Below are 25,423 nucleotides of genomic sequence, written 5' to 3'. Positions count from 1 at the left end.
AAAAAACCCCACAACCACGTGCATTTTCAAGTGAATTCCATTAAACATTTAAAAAACAATTAAGTTTTGTATCATATAAATGATTTTCTTGTTTTTTTTTTTCCTTTTGGAGGGCAATTGGGGTTAAGTAACTTGCCCAAGGTTACATGGCTAGTTTTTTTGTGTGGGTGTTAAGTGTCTGAGGCTGGAACCGAACTCGGTCCTCCTGACTCTGGGGCCAGTGCTTTACTCACTGTGCCACCTAGCCGCCGCCATATAAATGATTTTCATACATAAGAAAGTATTCTACTAAAATACTTTTCTATGACAAATATATTTTTAATACTTAAACCAAGGTGAGATAAAACAGGGAGCAGGGGGACAACTATAGACTAATATGCCTAATAAACATTGATTTTAAAATATTGAATAAAGTACTAGCAAAGGTCTAAGTGTATAATATTTTTTAAAATTATGCACTATGATCATGTTGGATTTATACTAGGAATAAAAATTAGGTTGAATGTTAGGAAAACCATAAACATAAGACATAAGAAAAAGAACAAAAATCACATTATTTCAAGAGATACATAAAAATCTTTTGACAAAATACTATACATACTGCTATTAGAAATATTAAAATCAGCAGAGTAAATGTACTTTGTGATGAAATGGTAGTTTATAACTAAAACCAAAAACTGACATCATATGTACTAGAGAATCACTAGAGGACTTTCTGATTGGAACAACACTATTATTTTTTATAGTCTTAAACATGCTAGCTATGTTAACAAGACAAGGAAAAGAAATTGAGAGAATAAACATAGGCAAAGCAGAAACAAAACCATGATTTTTTTTGTAAATAATATACTGTTTTACTTGGAAAACTTTAGGGAGTTAACTAAAAATTAATTGGAACTGGGGTGGCTAGGTGGCGCAGTGAATGGAACAGCTGGCCCTGGAGTCAGGAGGACCTGAGTTCAAATGCGACCTTGGACAGTAAACACAAAACTAGCTGTGTGACCTTGGGCAAGTCACTTAACCCCAATTGCCCTGCCTTCCTCCTTGTAAATTCCCCCCCAATTAATTGCAACAGTTAACTTCAGTAAAGTAGCAATATCTAAAATAAACCCATAAAAATCATTAATCTTTCTTTGTATTACTAATAAGATCCAGCAAGGATAGCTAGAAAAAGAAATTCCTGTCAAAATAACTACAGAATGTATAAGATATATGGGAATCCACATACCAAGACACTTAGGCATTATATGAATATAACTTTACCCTTTACTGAAATAAAGATAAATTAATAGAGATATTATTTGGGGTGGTGTAGCAGCAAGCACCCCAAGCGCGTCCTCAGGGTTTGCAGCTACCACAGGTTCTTGGATCTGCTTTGTTAAAGGAAAGCAACTCAAAATGGCTTAACAAGCTTACTTTAATCGGTCAGATATATATTGTTTACCTTGTTCAGGGGAAAAAGGTCAGCACCCCAAACTTCAAAATATACAGACAGAATTATCAAGACATTAACAGATCAAGTAGACAGCTTTCCAAACTGTCCAACCATTACATCCATACCCAGTCAACATCTGGGTTTCCACATCTGGGTTTTTCAAAGCCGGGGGACTCTCAACAACGGCTTCCCAGAATTCAGATCAAATCACAGAACACTTCTCAAAGTGAGTCCCAAAACAAAGCTACACATCAGGGCTTATATAGCCTTCTCCTGGCTCAGAGAATGTAACAACCTTATTGACCTACTGGCCAATCAAAAAGTATCTACTGAAAAACAAGCCTCCCTCCCCAGGCTCCAGGTGCACTTTAACCTAGGGGCAGGGAAGATCTTTAAAATTTGCATTCCCATTACAGGTGGCTAGGTGGTAGTGAATAGAGCACTGGCCCTGGAGTCAGGAGGACCTGAGTTCAAATCTGGCATCAGATACTTAACACAAAACTAGCTGTGTGAACTTGGGCAAGTCACTTAACCCCAATTGCCCTATCTTTCCCCCTCCAAAAAAGAAAAAAAAATGGATATCAGTTGCTCGTGGTTGGACCATGCCAATGTAATAAAAATTACAATATTTTATATTAACCTACAGAGTTGGTGCCATTCCAATCATGCTTACCAAAGAGCTATTTTATAGAACAAGATAGAATAAAAACAGAAGTTAGACAGAGGAACAAAGAATACTGGATCTTATGAGAAAGTAAAAATTTTGAACTGATTGTGGGATACGACACTCTAATGTACCATTGGTGGAACTATGAATTAGTCTAATCATTTTGGAAAGTCATTTGGAGCTATAAACTGAAAGTTATTAAATTCTGTTTATCCTTTGACCCAGCAACACTATTACTATGCATCCAGTGCAAAGAGATCAATGATAGAAGGAAAGCACCCATATATACAAAAATAGCTATACATCAACCTCTTTTAGCAAAGAACTTGAAACAAAAGTGAGTGTCCATAAATTGGAGAATGGTTGAACATATTATGGTAGATGAATAATAAAACCAAGGGGGGAATGCAGCTCAGTAAAACTAACGCATCAAGAGAGCCTGAAAGTATATACAGTGTTTCACACCCACAGTTGCAAAGAAAGGAGAGATATTCGCATATTTCTACATATTCTCATCTCTTTTTTGGGGGGTCTAAACTTTATCCCTTTAATGATGCAGCATTCGATTTCTTTGTGTCTGTTCTCTTCATTTATATTGTTGTAGTGATTTCTATAATCTTTTCCTGGTTCTGCTCACTGATAAGTTTTCAAGATCATTTTATGTGAGAACACAGGTAGTTCTCCCAACATTTTAGCAATATCTTACTTGAGAGATTTTTTTAAATGAAGGTTATTAGCCCCTGTACTCCCTAGGACTTCTCTTCTCCAAGAAAACCTCCCTACTTTCTTAAACTAAGCATATATATATAAAGTCCTTTAAATATTACAAAGCACTTTATATAAGATTTGTCATTTGATCCTAATGAAAAACCTGTGAGATAGATACCATAGGACATAGATTTAGAGATAGAAGTTTCCTTTAGAGTCAAACCCTAGTCAGATTTCATTGACTAGTTTTAAAGATGAAGAAAATAATGAATTTGCCAAGGTCACACAGGTTGTGTATGAAGAATCCTGGCAAAGCTAGGATTCAGAATCTTTTACTCCAATCCAAGCATCCTTGGATATTATTATCCTCATTTTACAGATGAGGAAAATAAGTTTTAGGGAGATTAAATGACTTGCCCATGGTAGAGGAGTGTAGGGGGCCCAGCTAGCACAGGCTATTGAAACTTAGGAGAATGGGTTTGCTAAGTAGTCAGACTGTCAGTCTTAGTTTAGTTTAATCAGTCTTAATTGACACCCAGCCATTTCTTGGGGGCCTTTGGTAATACTAAATTTCTCAGATTCCATCTGGGTGAGAGCAAAGAGTCAGGCAAGTGAAAGAACCCCATGTTTACCTGGGGTCCATAGTGACGGGAGGGATCCTTTGACACAAGCCTCCATATTTCTAATGTGATTTTGGCTGCCCATATTATTTATGAAGTATTTTGCTAAGTCTTTTCAATTAATTTAGTTCCATCCCACTGTGGGATTCTCTTTGGAATCCTGTTCAACTGCTCCCACTTCAGGGCAAGAGCAGTGGATCAAATATGGATTAGTCTTTCTAACTAGGGACCTGAAGCACGGTTTTTCTCTTACTTAATTTTTTCTAGAAATTTCACATCCCTCTCCTCTTCCCCCTCCCTTTTAAATAATCATTTTTGTAATTTCCAGTCTTAATCATCTTAGATCTATTTCTCTTCCCATCAACATCAGTGTGGGGGGAACACTGAACAGAATGGCTTCCTTAGAATGAAGACTGCATCCTGTAGTCTGGAAACATCTAGCTTTCATGAGTCACAGAAGAATTGGAAGGAATCTCAGATGTCATTGGGGGCATTTCTTCCCTAAATTATGAAAATGAGTTCAAAGGGACCTTGGAGAATGTCTGTTGCTACCTGGGCCTGAATAAGAATGCTAACATATCCAAGAAAAACTGAATTTTGATTGGAGGTTTCTAGTGAGATGATCCTGTTACCTCCTGGAGTCTATTACAACTCATTCTTTTTTTTTTTAATTCAATTTTTAATTTATTAATTTGTTTGTTTCCTTTTAGTTTACAGGATTCAATTCCACAATTCCTTGAATTTCACATTTTGTCCCCCTCTTTCCCCTCCCCCCCCCATGGCGTCTTATAATCAAGTATAGGATCTGTAAATACTTTCACATTATTCAATGGTCAGGTTATAAGGATGAATTGTACCAGCTGGAATGAAAAATGGTAAAGAGGACATAAAATCAAATAAGAGAACGAAAAAGATCAGGTATTTTGCTTCCACCTGGATATAAATTTAGTTCTTTCTAGTTCTTTCTCTGGATGCACGTTTTTCTCTCCATCATGCGTCTTTTGGGATTGACTTATATCCCTGCATTGTTGAGAAGAGTCCAGTCTATCAAAGTTGGTCATCACACATACGTTGTGTCTGCAATTGTGTACAAATTCCTCCTGGTTCTACTCTTCTCACTCAGCATCAGTTCTTTTAAGCCTCTCCAGGTAAATATGAAGACCGCCTGCTCCCTGTTTCTTATAGCGCAATAATATTCCATAACATGCATATAACCACAACTTGTTCAGCCATTCCCCAATTGATGGACACCCCCTTAATTTCCAATTCTTTGCCACAACAAAAAGAGCTGCTATAAACATTTTTGTACATATGGGTCTTTCTCCCATTTCTATGATCTCTTTGGGATATAACCCTAGGAGTGGTATTGCTGGATCAAAGGGTATGAAAGTATTTATAGCCCTTTGGGCATATTTCCAGATTGCTTTCCAGAAAGGCTGGATCAGTTCACAACTCCACCAACAATGCATTAGTGTTCCAGTTTGCCCACATCCTCTCCAGCATTTGTCATTTTCCTGTTTTGTCATCTTAGCCAATCTAACTGGTGAGATGTGGTACCTCAGAGTTGTTTTGATTTGCATTTCTCTAATCAATAGTGAATTAGAGCATTTCTTCATGTGCTTATAGATAGCTTTAATTTCTTTCTCTGAAAACTGCCTGTTCATATCCTTTGACCATTTATCAATTGGGGAATGACTTGTATTCTTATAAATTTGACTCAGTTCTCTGTATATTTTAGAGATGAGTCCTTTGTCAGAGACGTAGGTTGTAAAGATTCTTTCCGAATTTCCCACCTCCCTCCTAATCTTGGTTACATTGGCTTTATTTGTACAGAAACTTTTCAATTTCATGTAGTCAAAATTATCCATTTTACATTTTATAATGTTCTCTAATTCCTGTTTCGTCATAAAGTCATTCCCTCTCCACAAGTCTGATAGGTAAACTATTCCTTGTTTTAGCAGACTGCTTACAGTATCAACCTTTATACCTAGATCATGAACCCATTTAGACTTGATTTTGCTATATGGTATTAGATAATTGTCTATGTCCAGTTTCTGCCATACTATATTCCAGTTTTCCCAGCAGTTTTTGTCAAATAGTGAGTTCTTGTCCCAAAAACCAGGGTCTGGGGGTTTATCAAACAATACATTACTGTAGTCGTTGACTTCTGAATCTCGTGTGCCTAATCTATTCCATTGATCCACTCCTCTATTCCTAAGCCAGTACCAAGTAGTTTTGATGACTGCTGCTTTATAGTACAGATTGAAATCTGGTAAAGCTAGTCCACCTTCCCTAGCATTTTTTTTCATTAATTCCCTTGATATTCTGGACCGTTTATTCTTCCAGATGAATATTGTTACTATTTTTTCTAACTCTATAAAGTAGTTTTTTGGTAAAGTAATTGGTATGGCACTAAATATATAATTTAATTTAGGTAAAATTGTCATTTTTATTATATTAGCTCGACCCAGCCATGAGCAATTGATATTTTTCCAATTAGTTAGATCTGACTTTATTTGTGTGAAAAGTGTTTTGTAGTTATGATCATACAGGTCCTGGGTTTGTTTTGGCAGGTAGATTCCCAAATATTTTATAATGTCTACAGTAAATTTAAATGGGATTTCTCTTTCTACTTCTTGCTGTTGAGTTTCATTGGAAATATATAGGAATGCTGAGGATTTATGTGGGTTTATTTTATATCCTGCAACTTTGCCAAATTTATTTATTGTCTCAAGCAGTTTTTTACTTGATTCTCTAGGATTCTCTAAGTATATCATCATATCATCTGCGAAGAATGATAGCTTGGTCTCTTCTTTGCCTAACTTGATTCCTTTGATTTCTTTTTCTTCTCTAATTGCTACTGCTAACATTTCTAGTACCAGATTGAATAAGAGGGGTGATAGTGGACTCCCTTGTTTTACCCCTGATCTTATGGGAAATGCTTCCAGCTTCTCCCCATTGCATATAATACTTGCTGATGGCTTTAAATAGATGCTACCTATTATTTTAAGGAAGGCTCCATTTATTCCTATACTTTCTAATGTTTTTAATAGGAATGGGTGTTGTATTTTGTCAAAAGCCTTTTCTGCATCTATTGAGATGATCATGTGGTTTCTGCTAGTTTTATTGTTGATATGCTCAATTATACTGATGGTTTTCCTAATATTAAACCATCCTTGCATTTCTGGAATAAATCCTACCTGATCAAAGTGTATTATTCTTGAGATAAGTTGCCGTATTTGGCTAGCATTTTATTTAGAATTTTTGCATCTATATTCATGAGGGAGATTGGTCTATAATTTTCTTTCTCTGTTTTATCTCTTCCTGATTTAGGTATCAGTACCATATTTGTGTCATAAAAATAATTTGGTAGGACTCCTTCTTCACTAATTTTCCCAAATAATTTGTAGAGTATTGGAATCAATTGTTCTTTAAATGTTTGATAGAATTCACTAGTGAATCCATCTGGCCCTGGAGATTTTTTCCTAGGGAGGTGACTGATGGCTTGTTCAATTTCTTTTTCTGAGATGGGATTATTTAAGTAATTTACTTTCTCTTCAGTTAATCTGGGCAACTTGTATGTTTCTAAATATTCATCCATTTCCCTAAGATTGTCAAATTTATGTGCATACAATTGGGAAAAATAATTCCTAATTATTGTTTTGATTTCCTCTTCATTGGAGGTAGATTCACCCTTTTCATTTTTGATACTCATAATTTGGTTTTATTCTTTCTTTTTTTTATCATATTGACTAAGGGTCTATTAATTTTGTTGTTTTTTTCATAAAACCAGCTCTTGGCTTTATTTATTAGTTCAATAGTTTTCTTAATTTCAGTTTTATTAATCTCTCCTTTAGTCTTCAATATTTCTAGTTTAGTATTTAATTGGGGATTTTGAATTTGTTCTTTTTCTAGGTTTTTTAATTGCATGCCCAATTCGTTGAGCTCCCTTTTCTCTAATTTAATCACGTATGCATTCAGGGATATAAAACTTCCCCTAAGAACTGCCTTTAATGCATCCCACAGATTTTGGTATGTTGTCTCATTATTATCATTCTCTTGAATGAAATTACTGATTGTTTCTATAATTTCTTGTTTGACCCACTCATTCTTTAGGATCAAATTGTTTAATTTCCAGTTAGTTTTTAGTCTGTCTTCCCCTGGCCCTTTATTGCATATAATTTTTATTGCATCATGATCTGAGAATGATGCGTTTAATATTTCTGCCTTACTGCATAGAATTGTGAGGTTTTTATGCCCTAGAACATGGTCAGTTTTTGAATATGTGCCATGAACTGCTGAGAATAAAGTATATTCCTTTTTATCCCCATTCAGTTTTCTCCAGAGATCTATCATACCTATCCTCTCTAAAATCCTGTTCACCTCCTTAACTTCTTTCTTGTTTATTTTGAGGTTGGATTTATCAAGTTCAGATAGGGGGAGATTAAGGTCTCCCACTAGTATAGTTTTGCTATCTATTTCTTCCTCTAATTCCTTTACCTTCACCTCTAGGAATTTGGATGCTACACCACTTGGTGCATATATGTTAAGTAGTGATATTGCTTCATTCTCGATGGTGCCTTTTAACAGGATATAGTTTCCTTCCTTATCTCTTTTAATTAGGTCAATTTTTGCATTTGCTTTATCTGAGATAAGGATTGCTACCCCTGCTTTTTTTACTTTAGCTGAGGCATGATATATTTTACTCCAACCTTTTACCTTTACCTTGTGTGTATTCCTCTGTTTCAAATGTGTTTCTTGTAAACAGCATATTGTAGGATTATGATTTCTAATCCATTCTGCTATCCATCTCCATTTTATAGAAGAGTTCATTCCATTCACATTTACAGTTATGATTGTTATCTGTTTCTTTCCCCTCATCCTATTCCTGCCCCTGTTAATGTTCATATTTTCCCTCCCTTCTCCCTTCCCCCCCTTAATAGTTTTCCTTTTGACCACCGCCTCCCTCAGTGTTCCCTTTTTGGCCCCCCTCCCTTTTCCCCTTACTACTTCCCTCCCTACAAATCACTCCCACCCCCCTTTTGTAACCCTTTCCCCCTCCTACTGCCTGTAGGATATTGTTATACTTAATGAGGTATGCTATTTTTTCTTCGCATCAAGAATGACAGGAACAGATCTCATGCGAAGCTCCTCTCCCTCCCTTCTTTCCCTCTAAAATGATGTGTGTTCTCCTTGTTTACCTTTCTAAGTCACTGTTGCTTCTCATAATTGGAGGTTGAATTTTCCATTGAGTTCTGGCTTTTTTATCAAGAAGGTCTGGAACTCTGTTATATCATTGAATGACCATCTCTTTGCCTGGAAGAATATGCTCAGTCTCGCTGGGTATGTGATCCTTGGTTGTAATCCGAGCTGTTTTGCCTTCCTGAAAATTGTATTCCAACTGCCTCCGATCTTTCAGTGTGGAGGCTGACAAATCCTGTGCAATCCTCACTGTGGACCCTCGATATTTGAATTGTTTCTTTCTGGCCGCTTGAAGTATTTTCTCTTTTATCTGGTAGTTCTGGAGTTTGGCCACAACATTTCGAGGATTTTTCAGTTTGGGATCTCTTACAGCAGGTGTCCGGTGGATTCTGTCAATTTCTATTTTCCCCTCAGGTTCTAGTATCTCAGGGCAGTTTTCCTTAATGAGCTCTTGGAGAATGTTGTCCAGGCTCATTTTTTCATCATAATTTTCTGGTAGGCCTATGATTCTCAGATTATCTCTCCTGGATCTGTTTTCCAGGTCAGTTATTTTTTCTTTGAGGTATTTTACCTCTTTTTCTAATTTTTCATTTTTGTTGTTTTGCTTGGCTAATTCTTGGTTCCTCATAGAGTTATTTGTTTCCATTTGTTTAATTCTGGTTTTTAGCAAATCATTTTCCTTGGTTAATTTTTGAAGCTCCTTTTCCATATCATACACTTTTCTTTTTAGAGAGATGTTTTCCTCATTATAATGTTTTTCGAATTCTGCTATTTTCGTTTTGAGAGAATTATTTATTTTGTCTTCTATATCTCTCATTTTGCTTTCAAAGTTCCTTTTGATCTCATCTAGGAGAGCCTTCTGTGGTTGGGATCCATTCCCTGTTGAAGTCTCAGCTGTGGGTGTGGAGTCCACAGTGTCTCCCTCTGAGGTTGGTTCCTCCCTCTGAGGATAGTAGGACTCTAGAGTCTTTGTCTTTGTAGTCTGCTTTCTACCCATTTTGAGGCAGTGTCCTCGCCATGCCCTTCCTCTAGGATCCCAAGCCTTTACTGTAGAGGGTTTTGCCCTGGGGCAAGAGTTACTATATTTTCAGGGTCGGAGGCGGGGTTTGGAGCAAGTGGGGTTCACTCTGCCATCCTTGTCTTTGGAGGTCCTGAAAGGGGCTTTAAAAAAAAAAAAAGATTTCTGGGCTATGAAGTGGTAGCCCCAGGAGTGTTTGCTGTCCAGTATAGGGGCCCCTGTATTTGCTTCTTACCTTGCTCTTTCCAGTCCCAGCCCTTTGGTGATAGGCCTGGTAGTGGACCTTGTGATTGGTGGGAAGACTTACCCTCCGAGTTGATCAGGCCCCTTCCAGGCCTGCGTCCCCCACGCCTTCCCGCACAGGCCGCTGCGCCTTCCCGCGCAGGCCACCGCGCCGTTGCCCGCTATTATTCCTTATTAGAACTTGTCCTTTGCATCTATGTATTGATAAATCTGGAAACGGCCACAGCTGCTGCTGATCTGGAGCCCCTCTGGCTGGAGGCTGGTCAGGCCCGCCCTGGGGCAGCGTGGGGCTGGGCTCGGCTCCCAGAGCGTTGCACTGGCCGATTCCTGCCGGCCTGCCGGGCTGTTCTCAGAGGGAAGTTAGCTTCTCTGTGTCATTTTGTGGGTTCCGCAGCTCCAAAGTTTGTTTAGAGTCCCCTTTTTACATGGATTGGGGAGGGTGGAAGCCGGAGCCGCGGGAGGGTTGTGCTTCTACTTCGCCATCTTGGCTCCGCCCCCCTACAACTCATTCTTGATGAAATTGTGTTGATTCTTTATGAACACTGCTTCCTTTTCTTGATGTCCATCAACCATCCCTTTAATAATTTGTGGAATTTTGTCAGGAATTGAAAGCAAGGTCATTGCCCTATACCTTACAGAGTCTTCTCTATTCTGAAAATTCTATAACATTGGCCCTCTTTCAATCTTTTCTGTAGCTCTCCTATTGAATATTTTTCAAAGCTCTAACCCTGGCTGCCAGTGCCATCCTCCATAGTAGTTCATCTAGGCCTGATGACTTGAACTCTTCAATAGCATCTATGTTCTTTCTCTCTTTCTACTTACATTTAAGAATTTTTTTTTCTTTTTCTGGGGAGGAGGGCAGGGCAATTGGGGTTAAATGACTTGCCCAAGGTCACATGGCTAGTAAGTGTTACATGTCTGAGGCCAGATTTGAACTCTGGTCCTCCTGACTCCAGGGCCGTTGTTCTATTCACTGTGCCACCTAGCCTCCCCCTTTTCTACTTATATTGGTTATCAGTTCTCCATTAGTCACTTTTCTTCCATCCTTTTCAGTTCAAGAAAGCATTCTTCTGGACAGAGAAACAGAAGCAAAAAAAAAAAAGAAATTAGTTATATACTGCCTGCTTTCTGCCATCTGTTATAGCCATTCTTTCTTCTCTATACAGTGATCCTATTATGATTTTGATCCTCTCCCCACTTTCCCAATAGAGTCCCCCTCCCCAAATCCTTTTTATTGTTCTTAACTTTCATTGTCAGTCTCATATCATTCCTAGCTTTAGCATTCCTGACAATTTTATTACAGTCATGCCATGCTTTTCTATTTGTACTGCACTACTGTCCTGACTTTCATCTTCTACACATCTTGTAAAAATCTAAGATGGTTCATGAGTTCTTTGTGTACCCACATTGATCTTTTTTGACAACTCTCCCTTTCTGTCCTCATCAGTATTGTTTCTCTTTATTCCTTCAGACTGTCATTCTTGAGAGCTTCCCATCCATCCTGGAAGTATGAAAGTACAGGGCATGTTGGAAGCACAGGGAAAAGCCTCATTTGTCTGGAATGTAGAGTTTGTGGAGGGGAATAATATCACACAAGAAAAGAAAGGCAGAGAATTGTCAGATTGTGGATGATCTCGGATGTTATGTTAATGAAATTTAATAAATTCAATGTATGGATGAATGACCTGCACTAAAAGGAATCAGAACCCAGATACATGCAATTATCAATCTTAACTCCAGTAGAACGATGATCAAACAGACCTCTTTTTTGTAGAGAGGCAGTAGATTATGGGACAGAATACTGAAAGATATTTGCCAATATGTTTCTGGGTTTTGCCTAGTTCTGATTCTTTGTTATTAGGAATAGTTTAGGGGGAGGTGGTTGGACAGCACTGCAGAAACAAAAACAAAAAAGCATCAGAAAAACAGGGCGTGTTGGAAGCACAGAGTATAGCTTAACTTGTCTGGAATGTCGAGTTTGTGGAGTAAAACTTAAAAAACAAAAACAAAAACTAAAGGGTCTAGGAAAATGTGATTGTATATAATGAGCTCTCCAATTCAAAGATACTAATATTTTCACAGAATCATGATTTCATCTGTGTGGACACTTTTTTTTTTTTACCAATAAAATTCACAGAAGTGTTTACAATCTTATCAGGGAGGAGAATAGGGTGGGATGGGGTGATATAACCACAAATAAGCTGGAGTACTAGGTAGGGGGCTGGTAGCATAGCATAGTGCTGGACTGGGGTTCAGAAAGACCTTATTAGATTTGGGCTTATAATGGAGAAATCACTTATTCTCTCTAACCTCAGGCAACTCTCTAAGGTTTATCTAATACTTGACTAAAGAATCACTCAACAACAACAATAGTACCAACTATGTGCAGGTAGTGTGCTAAGTGATTTACAAATATTATCCCATTTGATCCTCACAGCAACCCTGGGAAGTAGGTGTTATTATTATCCCCAATTTACAGTTGAGGAAACTGAGGCAAACAGAGGTTAAGTAACTTGCCTAAGGTTATATAGCTAGTAAGTGTCTGAGGTTAGATTTGAATTCAAGTCTTCCTGACTCCCAGCCCAGTGCTCTTTCCACTGAATCACCCAGCTGGATCCTGGAGGTCCGACTGCCCCTCTCCATTGATCATTCTCTATACTCTGGCTTGACAAAATTTCCAGTTTCCTTTTCTCTTATTTCCTATGACTTAGAGTCAGCATCTGTTGAAGCAAAACTCCTTTCATCCCATCCTTTCTCTCTGTGTATTCTCATCCATTTCCCATTTAACTCTATCCCTCCACAGTCCACATCCTCTTCCACTCTTCTGTTCTATTGCAAACTTTAGAATCTTGGGTCCATTCACAAATCACATCCATTTGGATCAAAGATCTAATGCTAGAAGAGACCCTACAGATTATCTAATCCAAACTCCTTACTCCACAAATAAGAAAACTAAGACCCAGGGAAGTTGTGAATGGCCCAAGGTGACATAAGTAGTAAAATAGGATCCACAATCAGGTCCTGTTACTCCTGGTTCAGTATTCTTTCCACAGTACCATATTGTTATTAACACATTCCCCTCATCCTGGATCTGTTCATCTTCTTTCTAACCACCGGCCTCCCATTTAGTCTCCTAAATTCTCCTATTTTTCAATTGCATTTATATATAGGGATAGTCATATGTTTGATCTGATGGTCACCCATGACTGTTCCACCTCTGTGATCTAGAACTACTCCTCACAAAACTATTCTTTGTTTTCCTCATGCCCTCCAGTCTCACCATCCCTGCCTATTCTCCTAGTCTGTTATTCCTACTTAGCCTCACTTCTCCTCTAAATTTAGTATAGACCCCACAGTTGACCATTTCAGCCAGTTACTCTTGGATTCCTTGCCCTCTTATCACTAGTTATACCTTGTAAAACCTCAACTCTGGGTCATACCCACCATCTTGCTTCTCTTCTACTCATGTGCTACTATATGTTCCTGAAAAAACACATACAACCACCCTGATTGGGTTCACTACAAATACATGATAATTAATCTCAATGGTGTTGTTACTGCTGCCTGGCAATCCTTTTGCTCTTTCCTGATCGACTTCTGATCAATTTCTCTACACTGGCGCTCTACATAGCCTTTTTCCACCTCAAAACTCCTATACCTCCTCTCATCTCCTTCGTAGCAGATTTTATTGCAAAAAATTGGAAAAATTTATCGGAAAAAAATTTTACTGAAAAAAATAGAGGTCATCATTTAAGGACTCACTCTTCTCCCCCACTTCTACCATAGAGCTTGGCACATAAAGGCTCTTAATAAATCATTGTTGATTGATTGATACATCATCAATCATTTTCTTTCCTATGTTCTGGTCTCTGATGAAGAGGTGGCCCTTTCCTTTGCCATTTGTCTTTTTAATCCTCCTCCGTTTGTCCTTCAATATGTCCTCCAATGTCTATTTCTTCTAATTGCCTCTTAGGCAGCTATAAGTAGCAAAGTGGAAAAAATGCTGGGTTTGGAGTCAGGAAGTTAAAACCTGATATCTGATACTAGCTGTGTGACTCTACGTAAGTCACTAAACCTCAGCTTTAATTTCCTCAAGAGTAAAAGAGGGGGAATAATAAAAGCTAAGGATCAAATGAGTTAATATTTGTAAAATACTTAGCATAATACGTGCTATATAATTACTCATTCCTTTTCTTTCCCTATGATATCTTGCCTTCCTATTCATTTCCTCTTGCCCTGTCATTTTAATTTGTCCATATCCATTTGCTCCTTCTCTTTTTGTCACAAAAGTACCAAGGCTTCTACATTTTTTTTTCCTTTGGGGGCAATTGGGCTTATGTGACTTGCCCAGGGTTACACAGCTTGTACTAAATGCAATTATGTACTTAGGTAACAGGTAGCATTTACAGTTTTATACAATCTGGCTCCCATCCACCTGGCTAGTGATTTCATAATCTTCCTCTTTTTGCACTATTTCCACCAAGCTGATTGGCTAGCTGTTTCCTGTAGCAGACACTGCACCTCTCACCTGCCCTGCCTTTATACAGGTGGTTTCTCATATCAGGAATGCTCTGCCTCTCCATTTCTGCCTTTTAGAATTCCCAGCTTTCGTACAAAGCACAACTTAGGTGTCCATTCCTACTAGAAGTCTTTCCTCATCCTCATAGACTTCTTGGAGTCACTTTGTATAATTTTAGGCATACTTTGTAGAGCTGTTGTATCTCCTGCGATAGAATGTAAGCTATTTAAGAGCGAGACCTGGGTTTTGTTTTCTCTTTGGTCTTGGTATCTCCACAGCCTAGAACAGTGCCTTTTGCACAATTGGATAGAACCACCCAGTTGTTAATGCCACACTGCACCGTCCAGTCACAATTTGTTTGCTTATTTTGGATCGACTTATCTGTCTATATGTTGTACTTTCCAATAACAATGTAAATTTTTTGAGGTCTGTAACTGTTTCTTTCTCAGTTTTGAATCCCCAGACTCTAGCCCAGTGACTAAGCACATAGCAGGTTTTTCTTTAGAGCAAATGAGCCAATGAGGCTTAACCTCTGCTTCAGTTTTCTTAGCTGTAAAATGGGGGATAACAGCATGTACCTCCCAGGGTTGTTGTGAGAATCACATGAGATAATATTTGTAAAAGCGTTTAGTACAGTATGCAGTAGGCGCCACACAAATGATCATTTCTCTTCCTTTCCTTGGTTAGCGAGATCCCAACTGGGCTGAGGTCATAGGGGCTGCACCAATCCCTGTTCTTTACGGGCTAAGCTAGAAAACAGGACGAATCAACATCTTTATTAATATGGGCTTAAGAATGCCAGTTCAACGAAGGAATGAATTGAATGAGTGAAAGTACAGAGAGAAGGAAAGCAACGTATAGTATATTAAGGTAAATAAGAAGCCAGGTAAACAAAGGCACAGCTAGGTGGCCCAGAGGATAGAATGGCGGGCCTAGGGCGAGGAAGACGAATTCAAATTCGGCCTCAGACACTAGCTGTATGCCCCTGGGCAAGTCACTCATCTGTCAAATGAACTGGATCTTTGCCAAGAAAACCCCAAATTGGGGGGAGGGAGGGAACAAAGGGTCAGACACGACTGAAACGAGTGAACAACAGCAAAATACAAAATGTTAATGAAGTGTGGCTATTTTGTCTTCAGCTCTTTAAGAATGAGGAGCCGCTCTTGCAGGTGTCTGTTAACTTCTGGTTCTTTAAGACTACAAATCCCCGAATTCCGTGCCCCTCCTGGCTCTTCTCCTGTGTAAGTGAATATCAATCACTCCTCGCCAAACTACAAATCCCGTCACACCCACAGGTTCCGGAAACTTTTCATCTCCCACGAAGTGTCATAGCATCCGGGTCCATGGCCAACTACGCGGGGCCCTGAGAGGAGCTGAGGCGGGTCTCTGGCCATGCGGACCAATAGGGCAGCTATTTGCTACTGAGCATGACCGGAACGATCCTGAGGAGAGAGCCGGCGCTGTCTCCTTGCCGCTGTCCCTACAGTGGCCCGTGTCTCACCCGCGGGGGAGTAACAAGGGCAAGGGGGACCGGGCGGCCTCTGCTGCCCAGCGGTGGGGGTGCGTGCGTGCCGGACGGGGATCGGGGCCGCTCGGCTGGTGCAGAGCCGCTGTGCGAACGGGAGCCATGGGCGGGACATCCAGCACCCGACGGGTCACCTTCGAGGCGGACGAGAACGAGAACATCACGGTGGTGAAGGGCATCCGGGTGAGTGAGGGGGCGGCGGGGTCGGGTGCCCGGGCCTGCGTCTCTGAACCGAGGCCCAAGACCAGTCCCCGTATGCGTGGCCGAGGAGCGCCGGGTGGGGCTGGGGACTTGGAGTTTGAGCTGGAAGGATCTTTAGACCTCAAGTAACCGCGCTAAGCAAATGGGGAAACTGAGGCTCAGAGAGAGCAAATGACTTGCCCCAGCTCCCTCCTGCCACTGACTGCTCTTGGTCCTGGCTGAGCGACCAGAGCTCTCGGTGCCCGCTCAGAGAGGCACTGAGTCCCGGGACCTTGACTTTGCCAGCCGGGGCCTCTGCACTTGGGGGTGGCTCCGGGCTTCCCGCCCTGCCCAGCTCCTCTAGGTCACCGGGCTCCGTGGCACCACGTGCCTCCCTTTTCTGCGCTTTGTGCGTGCGTGTTTGTGGGTTGGAGGTTCTGGTTTTTTCTGCCTCCTTAAAAGTCCAAGAACTTTGGAGTTGGAAACGAACCTAGAGATCATGTCCTGTTGGTCCAACTCTCTTATTTTACTTTTACTTTACTTTCTCTCTTATTTAGAGGAGAAAACAGAGCCATGTTTAGTGAAGTGACTTGTCTGCGTTCCACAGGTGGCAGATCTGGACTGGAACCGATGCCTTCTGATTCTTGTTCCAGTGACCTTGCTAACCTGAGCAGCTAGTTCAACCTCCCCCCTCTCCCCTCCTCCTCACCCTAAGAAACCCAGGCAGTTGGTAGGTAGTGAACAAGTGTCTGTTAGTTTAGTGTAGGATTGAATCAATTTAACATGGAGTATGTTTTGCACGATTTCATCATTATAATTGATATCACATTTCTTGACTCCTCAGTGGGTGGGGGGAGAGGAGGAGGGGAGAGAATTTGGAACTCAACAGTTTTAAAAAATGAATGTTGAAAATAAGCAAATAAATTTATGTAAAAAAGATTGAATCAGCTTAAGATAAGTGTTAGAATGGGGTTTATATTATTCCTGTATGAAGGTAGACAGAGTTTAGTGTACCCTTAAGGTTGGTATATCCTTGCTAACTCCATGCATTGTCCATCTCACTTACTTTTGGAAGTAGAATGTCTAAAAGTAATAAATTATTTTTAAAGAATGTTATAATAATAACTATACACATTAACATACCCTTATTTATTCTGTGGCTGCAGAACTAGCCAGATTTAATAAAGTGTTATCTTTCAGTAATTATTACCAGAAAATGAGCTGCATAGTAGTTAGATAATTATAAGCTCTGTACTTTGAATGTATTGCCATATTAAGTGAACCAGAATCATGAAATCACAGATTTTGAGAGAATAAGTGACCTTGGCAGCTATCTAGTTGAAATTATACACAGAAGGAATCCCATTATAACATAGTTGGTTTGAAGATCCCCAAGGAGGGGAACCCTGCCACGTCTCTAGGGACGTCATTCCTCTTTTGGATGCTTTAGGCATGTCAAGTTAGAAAGTTTTTGTAGTTAATAAGCCTAAATTTACTTCTTTGCAGATTCCACCTATTGCTCCTGGTTTGGCCTTTCAGGTTCAAACAGAACATATCTAATTCCTTCTTTACCCAACAGCCCTCTAAATAAAGTCAGCAGTCATATTCCCCTTGAATCTTCTCTTCTCTAGGCTAAATGTGTCCAGGTCCTTCAGTTAAGCCTCATATGCCATGAACTCAAGGCTCTTCACCATCCTGGTTCTCCCTTAAGACACTACAATTTATCAATATCCTGCTTAAATATGGTGCTTGAAAAGTGAACACAGTACTCCAGATGATGTCTGATGAGGGCAGAATATAGTGAAACTATCATCTTCTTATACCTGGAAGCTAGGTCCCAGAATCCTATTAGCTTTTTTGGTATACACACCAATGCTGACTCTTTTTGAACTTGCAGTCCGCTGAGACCTCCAGATTATTTTTAGAATAACTGCTGTTGGGGCCGCTAGGTGTCGCAGTGAATAGAGCACCAGCCCTGGAGTCAGAAGGACCTGAGTTCATATCCGGCCTCAGACACTTGACACAGTTACTAGCCGTGTGACTTTGGGCAAGTCACTTAACCCCAGTTGCCCTGCCTTCCCCCCTCCAAAAAAACACAACCCCCCAAAAACCTACTGTCTATTTATGCCTGTTGAGCTCAACTTTTTATCTATGATTCACTTTGTTTTTCATGATATTGATGATAATATCAAGCTTTGTATTACAGTTTGAGTTTACTGTTTTGAGTTACTGTGTTTTAGTCTCTTGGCATCTATTCATTCAGTAAACATTTATTAATCATATATTATGTGCAAAAGTGCTGTGCTTCATTGTTTGGGATACAAAGATGAGTTAAATACAATCCCTGCCTTCAAGGAGCTCACAATCTATTTGGGAAATAAGGTATAGTGTACTAACATAGTTTGTTTTTTGTTGTAGCTAAATAGGAGACATAGAAGTTAAGTTCTGTGGAAGATCTAAGCAGGGAGAAATGACTTCTGTCCTTGAGGGTAGGGATCAGTGAGCTTGAGGGATAGGTGGGATTTCAACAGGTTGATTATGAGGCTTCAAGAAGGGAGCAGGGAGATTACATTGTAAATACTGGTTGGACTGATCAAAAGTATGGAGGTGGGAATTGCCTCAGGTTTATTCAGGGAAAAGTGTGAAAGGTTTAAAAGGTAAGGTGTGAATTGTTTCATATCCAGTCACTGGTGGTTGCATATGGGTTTTATTTAATTGTTTTTCTGAAAACTCTGTTAGAATGTGGAGGACCCATTGGGGAAAACTGTAGTATTAAAAAAGGAACCATTAAAGATTTGAGCAGGGGAGAGATGGGCTGATTAGAGGTGTGCATCAGAATGATTTAGTTGATGGCAAGTGTGTAGGAGGAGAGCTCAGAGTAGGCAAAAACTAGAGTTGAAGGAATCAAGTAGAATGCTATTCCAGCAGTCCCATTAAAAAGAGATTAAGCTTGACCTAGGATAGTACTGGGAAAATGACATGGGGTTTAAAGAAGAGAGAGGAATCAAAGATGATTCTCAGGTTTTGAACCTGAGTAACTAGGAGCACCATTGACAGAATTAGGATGGTTAGGAGGAGGGTAAGGGAGGGGGAAAGGTGATTAGTTTAGTTTGGTTTTGGACATTTTTGGGCTTGAGGGTTTGGTGGGACATCCAGAGATGTTTAGCAGCAGAGCCTTGAACATCAGAAAAAAGGTCATTTGGAAGTTATTTACATAGACCTCAAAGGATCTTCCTTCTAGGAGTAGAAGGGATAGATGTCATCTAGATTTTTTCCCTCATTTTTGAAGATGAGGAAGGTGAGACCAAAAGAGGAAGGAAGGAAGGAAACAAGCATTTATGAAGTGCTTAGATGTGCTAGGCACAGTGCTGAACACTTTACAAATATTGTCTAATTTGATCATCACAACCATTCTCTGAGGTAGGTGCTATTGTCCCGCTTTTATAGATGAAGAAACTGAAGCAGACCAAGGTTAAGTGACTTGCACAGAATTACACAGATAATTAATATCAAAGGTGGTATTTAAACCAAGGTCCTTTGAATTCAGAGTCAATATTCTTTTCACTGTTCTTATCTGCTTCAGATAATAGTTGAAGTTAGAGGAGTGAAATAAGGTTGTCAAAGGAAATTGGTATAGAGAGAGAAGAGGAGGACATAGAGTGATCAGTGTTAGAGGAGAAAGAAGAGCCTGGGTCAGGGACTCTTCTTTTTTGGACTGTTTAGTATAGGAGACCTTTTTATTTTTTTATTTTTAATATTTTATTTTTTCCCTAATTACATGTAAAAACAATTTTTGACATTTTTTTTTAAGTTTTGAGTTCCAAAATTCTATTCTTTCCTCCCTCTTTACTCTGTCCCTGAGCTGGTAAGCAAACCGCTTTAGGTTATACTTCTGCTGTAAAATATTTCCATATTAGTCATTTTGTGGAAGAAAGCTCAAATAAAACAAAAAAAAGAAAGAAAGTGAAAAATAGTATATTTCAGTCTGTATTCAGACACCATCAGTTCTTTCTCTGGAGGCAGATAACATTTTGTATCATGAGTCCTTTGGGATTGTCTTAGATTGTTGTATTGCTGAGAGTAGCTAAGTCATTCACAGTTGTTCGCTGTACAGTATTACTGTTGTGTACGATGTTCTCTTGGTTCTGCTCACTTCGCTCTGTATCAGTTTATGAAAGTCTTTCAAGGTTTTTCTGAAATCATCCTGTTCATCATTTCTTATAGCACAATAATATTCCATTACAGTCACATACCAAAACTTGTTCACCCTTTCCCCAGTTGGTGGGCATCCTCTCAGTTCCCAATTCTTAGCCACCACAGAAAAAAGAACGGCTATAAATATTTTTGTACAAATAGGTCCTTTCCCCTTTTTTAACTCTTTGAGATACAGATCTGGTAGTGGTATTGCTGGGGTCAAAGAGTATGTACAATTTGATTGCCCTCTGGGCATAGTGCCAAATTACTCTCCAGAATGGAGATAATGAAGATAATGCCACCAACAGGGCATTAGGGTACCATTTTTCCCACATCCCCTCCAACATTGATCATTTTCCTTACATTAGCTAATCTTAGATTGGGGTTCTTAACCTGGTGTTTATAAATTTGTTTTAAAAACTGTTTTGACTACTGTATTCAATGTAATTGGTTTCTGTTGTAGTTCTGTGTTTTTTATTTTATGCATTTAAAGATATTGTTCTGTGAAAGGTTCTATAAACTTCACTAAAGGAATCCTTAACACAAAAAAGTTTAAGACCCTTTTCATCCAGCTAATTCCTGATGTGTGGCCATTTAAGGTTTGCATGTACTAAACATGTTCTCATTTGATCCACACAGTCATTCTGTGATACAGAGCTCTTATTTCTCCCATTTTATAGTTGAGGAAACTGAGACTCTGAGAAGCAGCTTAGGTAGCACAGTGGATAGAGGACGGGGCAAAGACCTGAGTTTAAATCCAACTCCTGGCACTGACTTGTTTTGTGTTTGAACTTGGGCAAGTCACTTAACCTCTACTTGTCTCAGTTTCTTCAACTGTAAAATAGAGATAATATCTACCTTGTCAGGTTGTTCTGAGGATCAGATGATACAGTGTTTGTAAAATTCCTAGCACAGGTACTTGCACAAAGTTGGTTCTTAGCAAGTGCTAATTTCCTTCCTTGATTAACTTAATTTAGTCCATCAACAGGCCAGATCCTCTGCTCATGGCTGGGGTTAAACGAAAAACATGAATCACTTCCTGTCATTGAGGACCTTACATGCTATTGGAATAGGCAAGATGTACATGTGCAAATATATACAAAGTAACTGCAAGGTAATACTTGAGAAGGTGGCACTTATAACTGCAGAGCTCAAGAAGGACTCATGGGGGAGGTGACATTTGAGTAAGCTTTAGAGGAGGCTAGGGATTCCAAGGATCCAAATTGGGGGAGCATGTTCCAGGGAGACAGCTTGTGCAAAGGCATGAAGATGGTAAATTGAAACTTGTGTGCGAAAGAAAGCCTGTGAGAAGTACCTTTTGATTGGTGTGAAGAATGTGGAACAATGTATGATAAGGTTGGAAAGCTAGGTAAGAAGCAAATTGTGAGGAGCCTTTAATATTTAACAGAGATGTTTGTATATGATCATAGGGATTCACAGGAATTTGTTGAGCAAATTAGATTAGACCTGTGCTTTAGGAATGTCTTTTTGGCAGCTGTGTATAAGATGGACTGGACAGGAGAAGAGGCCCTAAGTTGTGAAGGAATAAAGGTCCTGGAGAGGAGGCACAGTTAAAGAAGAATGTAGAAAATTATCCTTATAGAAAATTAGGTGTACCTCTTCCTCAGTGACTCAAATGAAGGAGGAGGGCCTGATGATACTGAGAGGTATAAAGAATTGGATGGAGGGGAGTTGAGGGAAGTCCCCTTTGGATGGCATCAGCTTTTACAGTGAAGTAGTCTACACGGTATAGTTGAAAAGAGGTTGTCACTTAATCTGAGGCATATATAGATTACTATTCAGTGTTACATATCAAATTTCTGGCTTTCTGGGTTATAGCATAATATCTATATGATCAGAATTTAGCCTTGAACCTTGAATAACTCAGTAAATTTTGCATGGAGAAAAATGGCTCAGTTCTGGTTAGTCTTCGGACATGAGAATAGAGTATATTCATAGCTTAGTACAACCCTTCATTGATATTGGAAAACAGATTGAAAGTTGATGTTGTAATTAATGAGTTAGTGCTATTACTACTAGAGCATTTTGGTACAGCTGGAACACAAGGCTTTCAGCTTTTATTGTAGGAATTTTTTAACTTTAGAATCTCTTATCAGATTTTTCTTGCTAAGACCCTTTTGACATCTGACAGTTTGAGGAATTCTTTCCATTTTTATCTAGTTTATTTTTTCTCCTTTCAGCAAATATTTAACAGAATTCTCCAGCATTTTCCTTTTACTCTTAACGTTTGGGAAGGGGTGGTAAGAGAATAAGAGTTCATTAAGTTTCAGCTAAGAACTAAGCACTGTGTTAAATGCTTTACAGATATTTCATTTAAACCCTGTGAGGTAGATGCTATTTTTATTACCATTTAACAGTTGAGGAAAGTGAGTAAAATAGATTAAATCTTCCCAGGGTCACAAAACTGGTAATTATCCGACGCTGTATCCCAGTCTTCCTGACTGCAGGTCCAGTGTTCTATCCACTGTGTCTTCTAACTGCCTAGCATTTACTAGTCTTCCTTCTCAAAATGTTCCCCAGCCTTCTTATTCATCATCCCTTTTCCATCCTGTTTCCAGATTCTAACATGAAACTGGTACCTTAAAGGGGTCTCTTAGATACCCATTTATGTGTGGTGTTTTAGGATGGATTTCCTTCAGCATAAGATGAACTTCTAGTGACAAAATTGTCAAAGCACATCCAGGGAAGTACTCACATTATATTCGTTTAATAGGATTTTGGCAAACACCTGCTGTGCATGTATGGGTAGTAAGCCTACAATTGAGACTTTCACAGGTTTATCTCAAACATCAGAGCCATATGAGGGAATTTGCTGAAAGCTAATGTCATATTCAGTAAGTATGGTTTCAAAGTAATACTTTTCATGCTTTCTAAGCATCAACTAATCTCTACAACTGGGCTTCAGAGTTGCAAGTCAAATTAATAGACATCAATTATGAGACACATATTATATGCTGTGTGAGTTACCAGCAATGGGAATTTCCATTCCTTATGGTTCTGCCTATAGTGAGAAGAAATGGTGATGTTGGATGTTTCTGGAAGAGAGTCCATTTTACTGACTGACATGGTTATAGTATGATGGAGGGCAGAAAGTCTGATCAGTTGGTGAAGTTTATTGAGTAAATAAAAACTGTGATAGTGCTCTATGTGAAGAGTACTCTACTTAAAAGGAATGGATTTTTAAAAACATAAAATTTGAAGACCATCGTCTCTGTATAATTTATAGATCAGTAAAGATTGTTTTAAGGAGTCCTGGGAAATAGGAAGGATAAATCCAAAGTCATTTATTGCATCTCTTGTGATTGATTAATTTGGCACATCCCCTCTTTCACCCATTATTTTCCTCTGCATTAAAGGAGTGAATAGCATTGTTCCTCCCTTTCCATGGTTTCTGGGGTTTGTGACTGTTGGCAGGGAAAGAGATCCAAGTAATTGGAAGGAATTGCATATGAATGCATATTTTACTGTATTCAGAAGAGTCATCATAATGGTGTGGTATAGTAGATAGGATACTGGACTTGGCAACAGAAAGACTTGGGTTCAAATCCCTCCTCAGTAACTTATTATTGGTGTGATCAGAGCCTCAGTTTCATTTGTAGTAAGTCACTTAACTTCTGTTTAGCATAGTTTCCTCTTCTGCAAAATGGAGATAATAGCATGTCTCCAGGATTGTTAGGATAAAATGGGAGTATTTGTAAAATGCTTTGAAAACCTTGGTATGGTTATATAAGTCACAGATCTGGTATCTTATTACTCAAGAACTTGGAGAGTTCCTCTTTAAATAATGTGGTAAATTTAAAACATCCATTACAATGTATGGACTTTAAAACATCCATTAAAATGTGTGGACTTCTAAGGAACAACTCAGTTCTTTATAGGTAGGACAACTACCTGGCAGGAGGAGCCATTCTTTTTTTTCCATCTTCTAATTTTTTATTTCATTAAATTTTTCCCAATTACATGCAAAAAATTTTGACATTCATAAATTTAGAGTTCCAAATTATCTCCTTCCCATCCCTCCATTGTCCAGTGGGAAGGCAAGCAATATAATATCGATTATACATGTAAAGTCATGCAAAACATATTTCTGCATTAGCCATGTTGCAAAAGGAACACCCCCCTCCCTCCTGAAAGTAAAAAGGTATGCTTCAAACAGTATTCATATACCATCAGTTCTTTCTCTGGGGATGGATAGATAGCATTTTTCATCATAGGTTCTTCAGAGTTATCTTGGATCATTGTATTGCTCGGAATAGCCAAGTCATTCAGAGCTGATCATCTTATAGTATTGCTGTTACTTTGTACATAGTATATTTCACTTTGCGTCAGCTTGTATAAATCTTTCCAAGTTTTTCTGAGACAATCCTGCTCATCATTTCACAATAGTGTTCAGACATAATCACATACTACAATTTATTAAGCCATTCCCCAGTGAATGGGCATCCCTTCAATTTTCAAATTTTTTGCCACCAGGAAACTGCTGCTATAAATATTTTTGTGCATATAGGTCCTTTTCCTTTTCTATTTTTTTAACCCCTTTTGGGATACAGACCTACTAGTGATATTGTTAGGTCAAAGGATATGCATGGTTTTATAGACCTTTGGGGATAGTTCCAAATTGCTCTAGAGAATGGATGAATCAGTTCACAGCTCTACCAACAGTGCATTAATGTCTCATTTATCCCACGTCCCCTTCAACATTTGTCACTTGCCTTTTTTGTCCTATTAATCAGTTTAATAGGTATGAGGTAGTGCCTCAGAATTGTTTTAATTCACATTTCTTCAGTCAGTAGTGAGAGCATTTTTTATATGATTGTAGATAGCTTTGATTACTTCATCTGAAAACTTCATATCTTTTGGGGATATTTATAATTTATCAATTGGGGAATGACTCTTATTTTCCTGAATTTTATTGTTTTCTATATGTTTGAGAAATGAAACCTTTATCAGAGAAACTTCAAAATATTTTTCACAATTGCTGTTGCTAACTATTTCCCACTATCCTGTTCCTCCCCTTGTTTATTCTCTTCTGTTCTATTTTCTCTCTCCTTTTACCCTGCTCCTTCTCAAAAGGGTTTTGCTTCTGACTAC

At 38.9% G+C, this 25,423-nt stretch overlaps 2 protein-coding genes across 5 annotated transcripts in view; one reads left to right on the top strand and one right to left on the bottom strand.

The window, feature by feature from the left end:
* EXOC4 (exocyst complex component 4) overlaps positions 1 to 25,423 on the bottom strand; it is a 1,166,755-nt gene that overhangs the window by 1,067,906 nt on the left and 73,426 nt on the right. The gene's annotated exons all lie outside the window — the stretch shown is intronic.
* CHCHD3 (coiled-coil-helix-coiled-coil-helix domain containing 3) overlaps positions 15,816 to 25,423 on the top strand; it is a 347,503-nt gene continuing 337,895 nt past the window's right edge. Inside the window, exon 1 of the mRNA XM_069087258.1 lies at positions 15,816 to 16,120. Within this exon, the coding sequence (XP_068943359.1) occupies positions 16,040 to 16,120 (81 nt within the window). The 5' untranslated portion in view covers positions 15,816 to 16,039. The remainder of the gene's footprint in view (positions 16,121 to 25,423) is intronic.

Source organism: Petaurus breviceps, unplaced genomic scaffold (genome assembly GCF_028583685.1).
Source record: "Petaurus breviceps papuanus isolate PSGF00001 unplaced genomic scaffold, PetGlider_PUasm1.0 181, whole genome shotgun sequence".
NCBI classification, from domain to species: Eukaryota; Metazoa; Chordata; class Mammalia; order Diprotodontia; family Petauridae; genus Petaurus; species Petaurus breviceps.
Note: the sequence above shows the minus strand (reverse complement) of the source record. Positions and strands in the feature narration are given on the sequence as shown.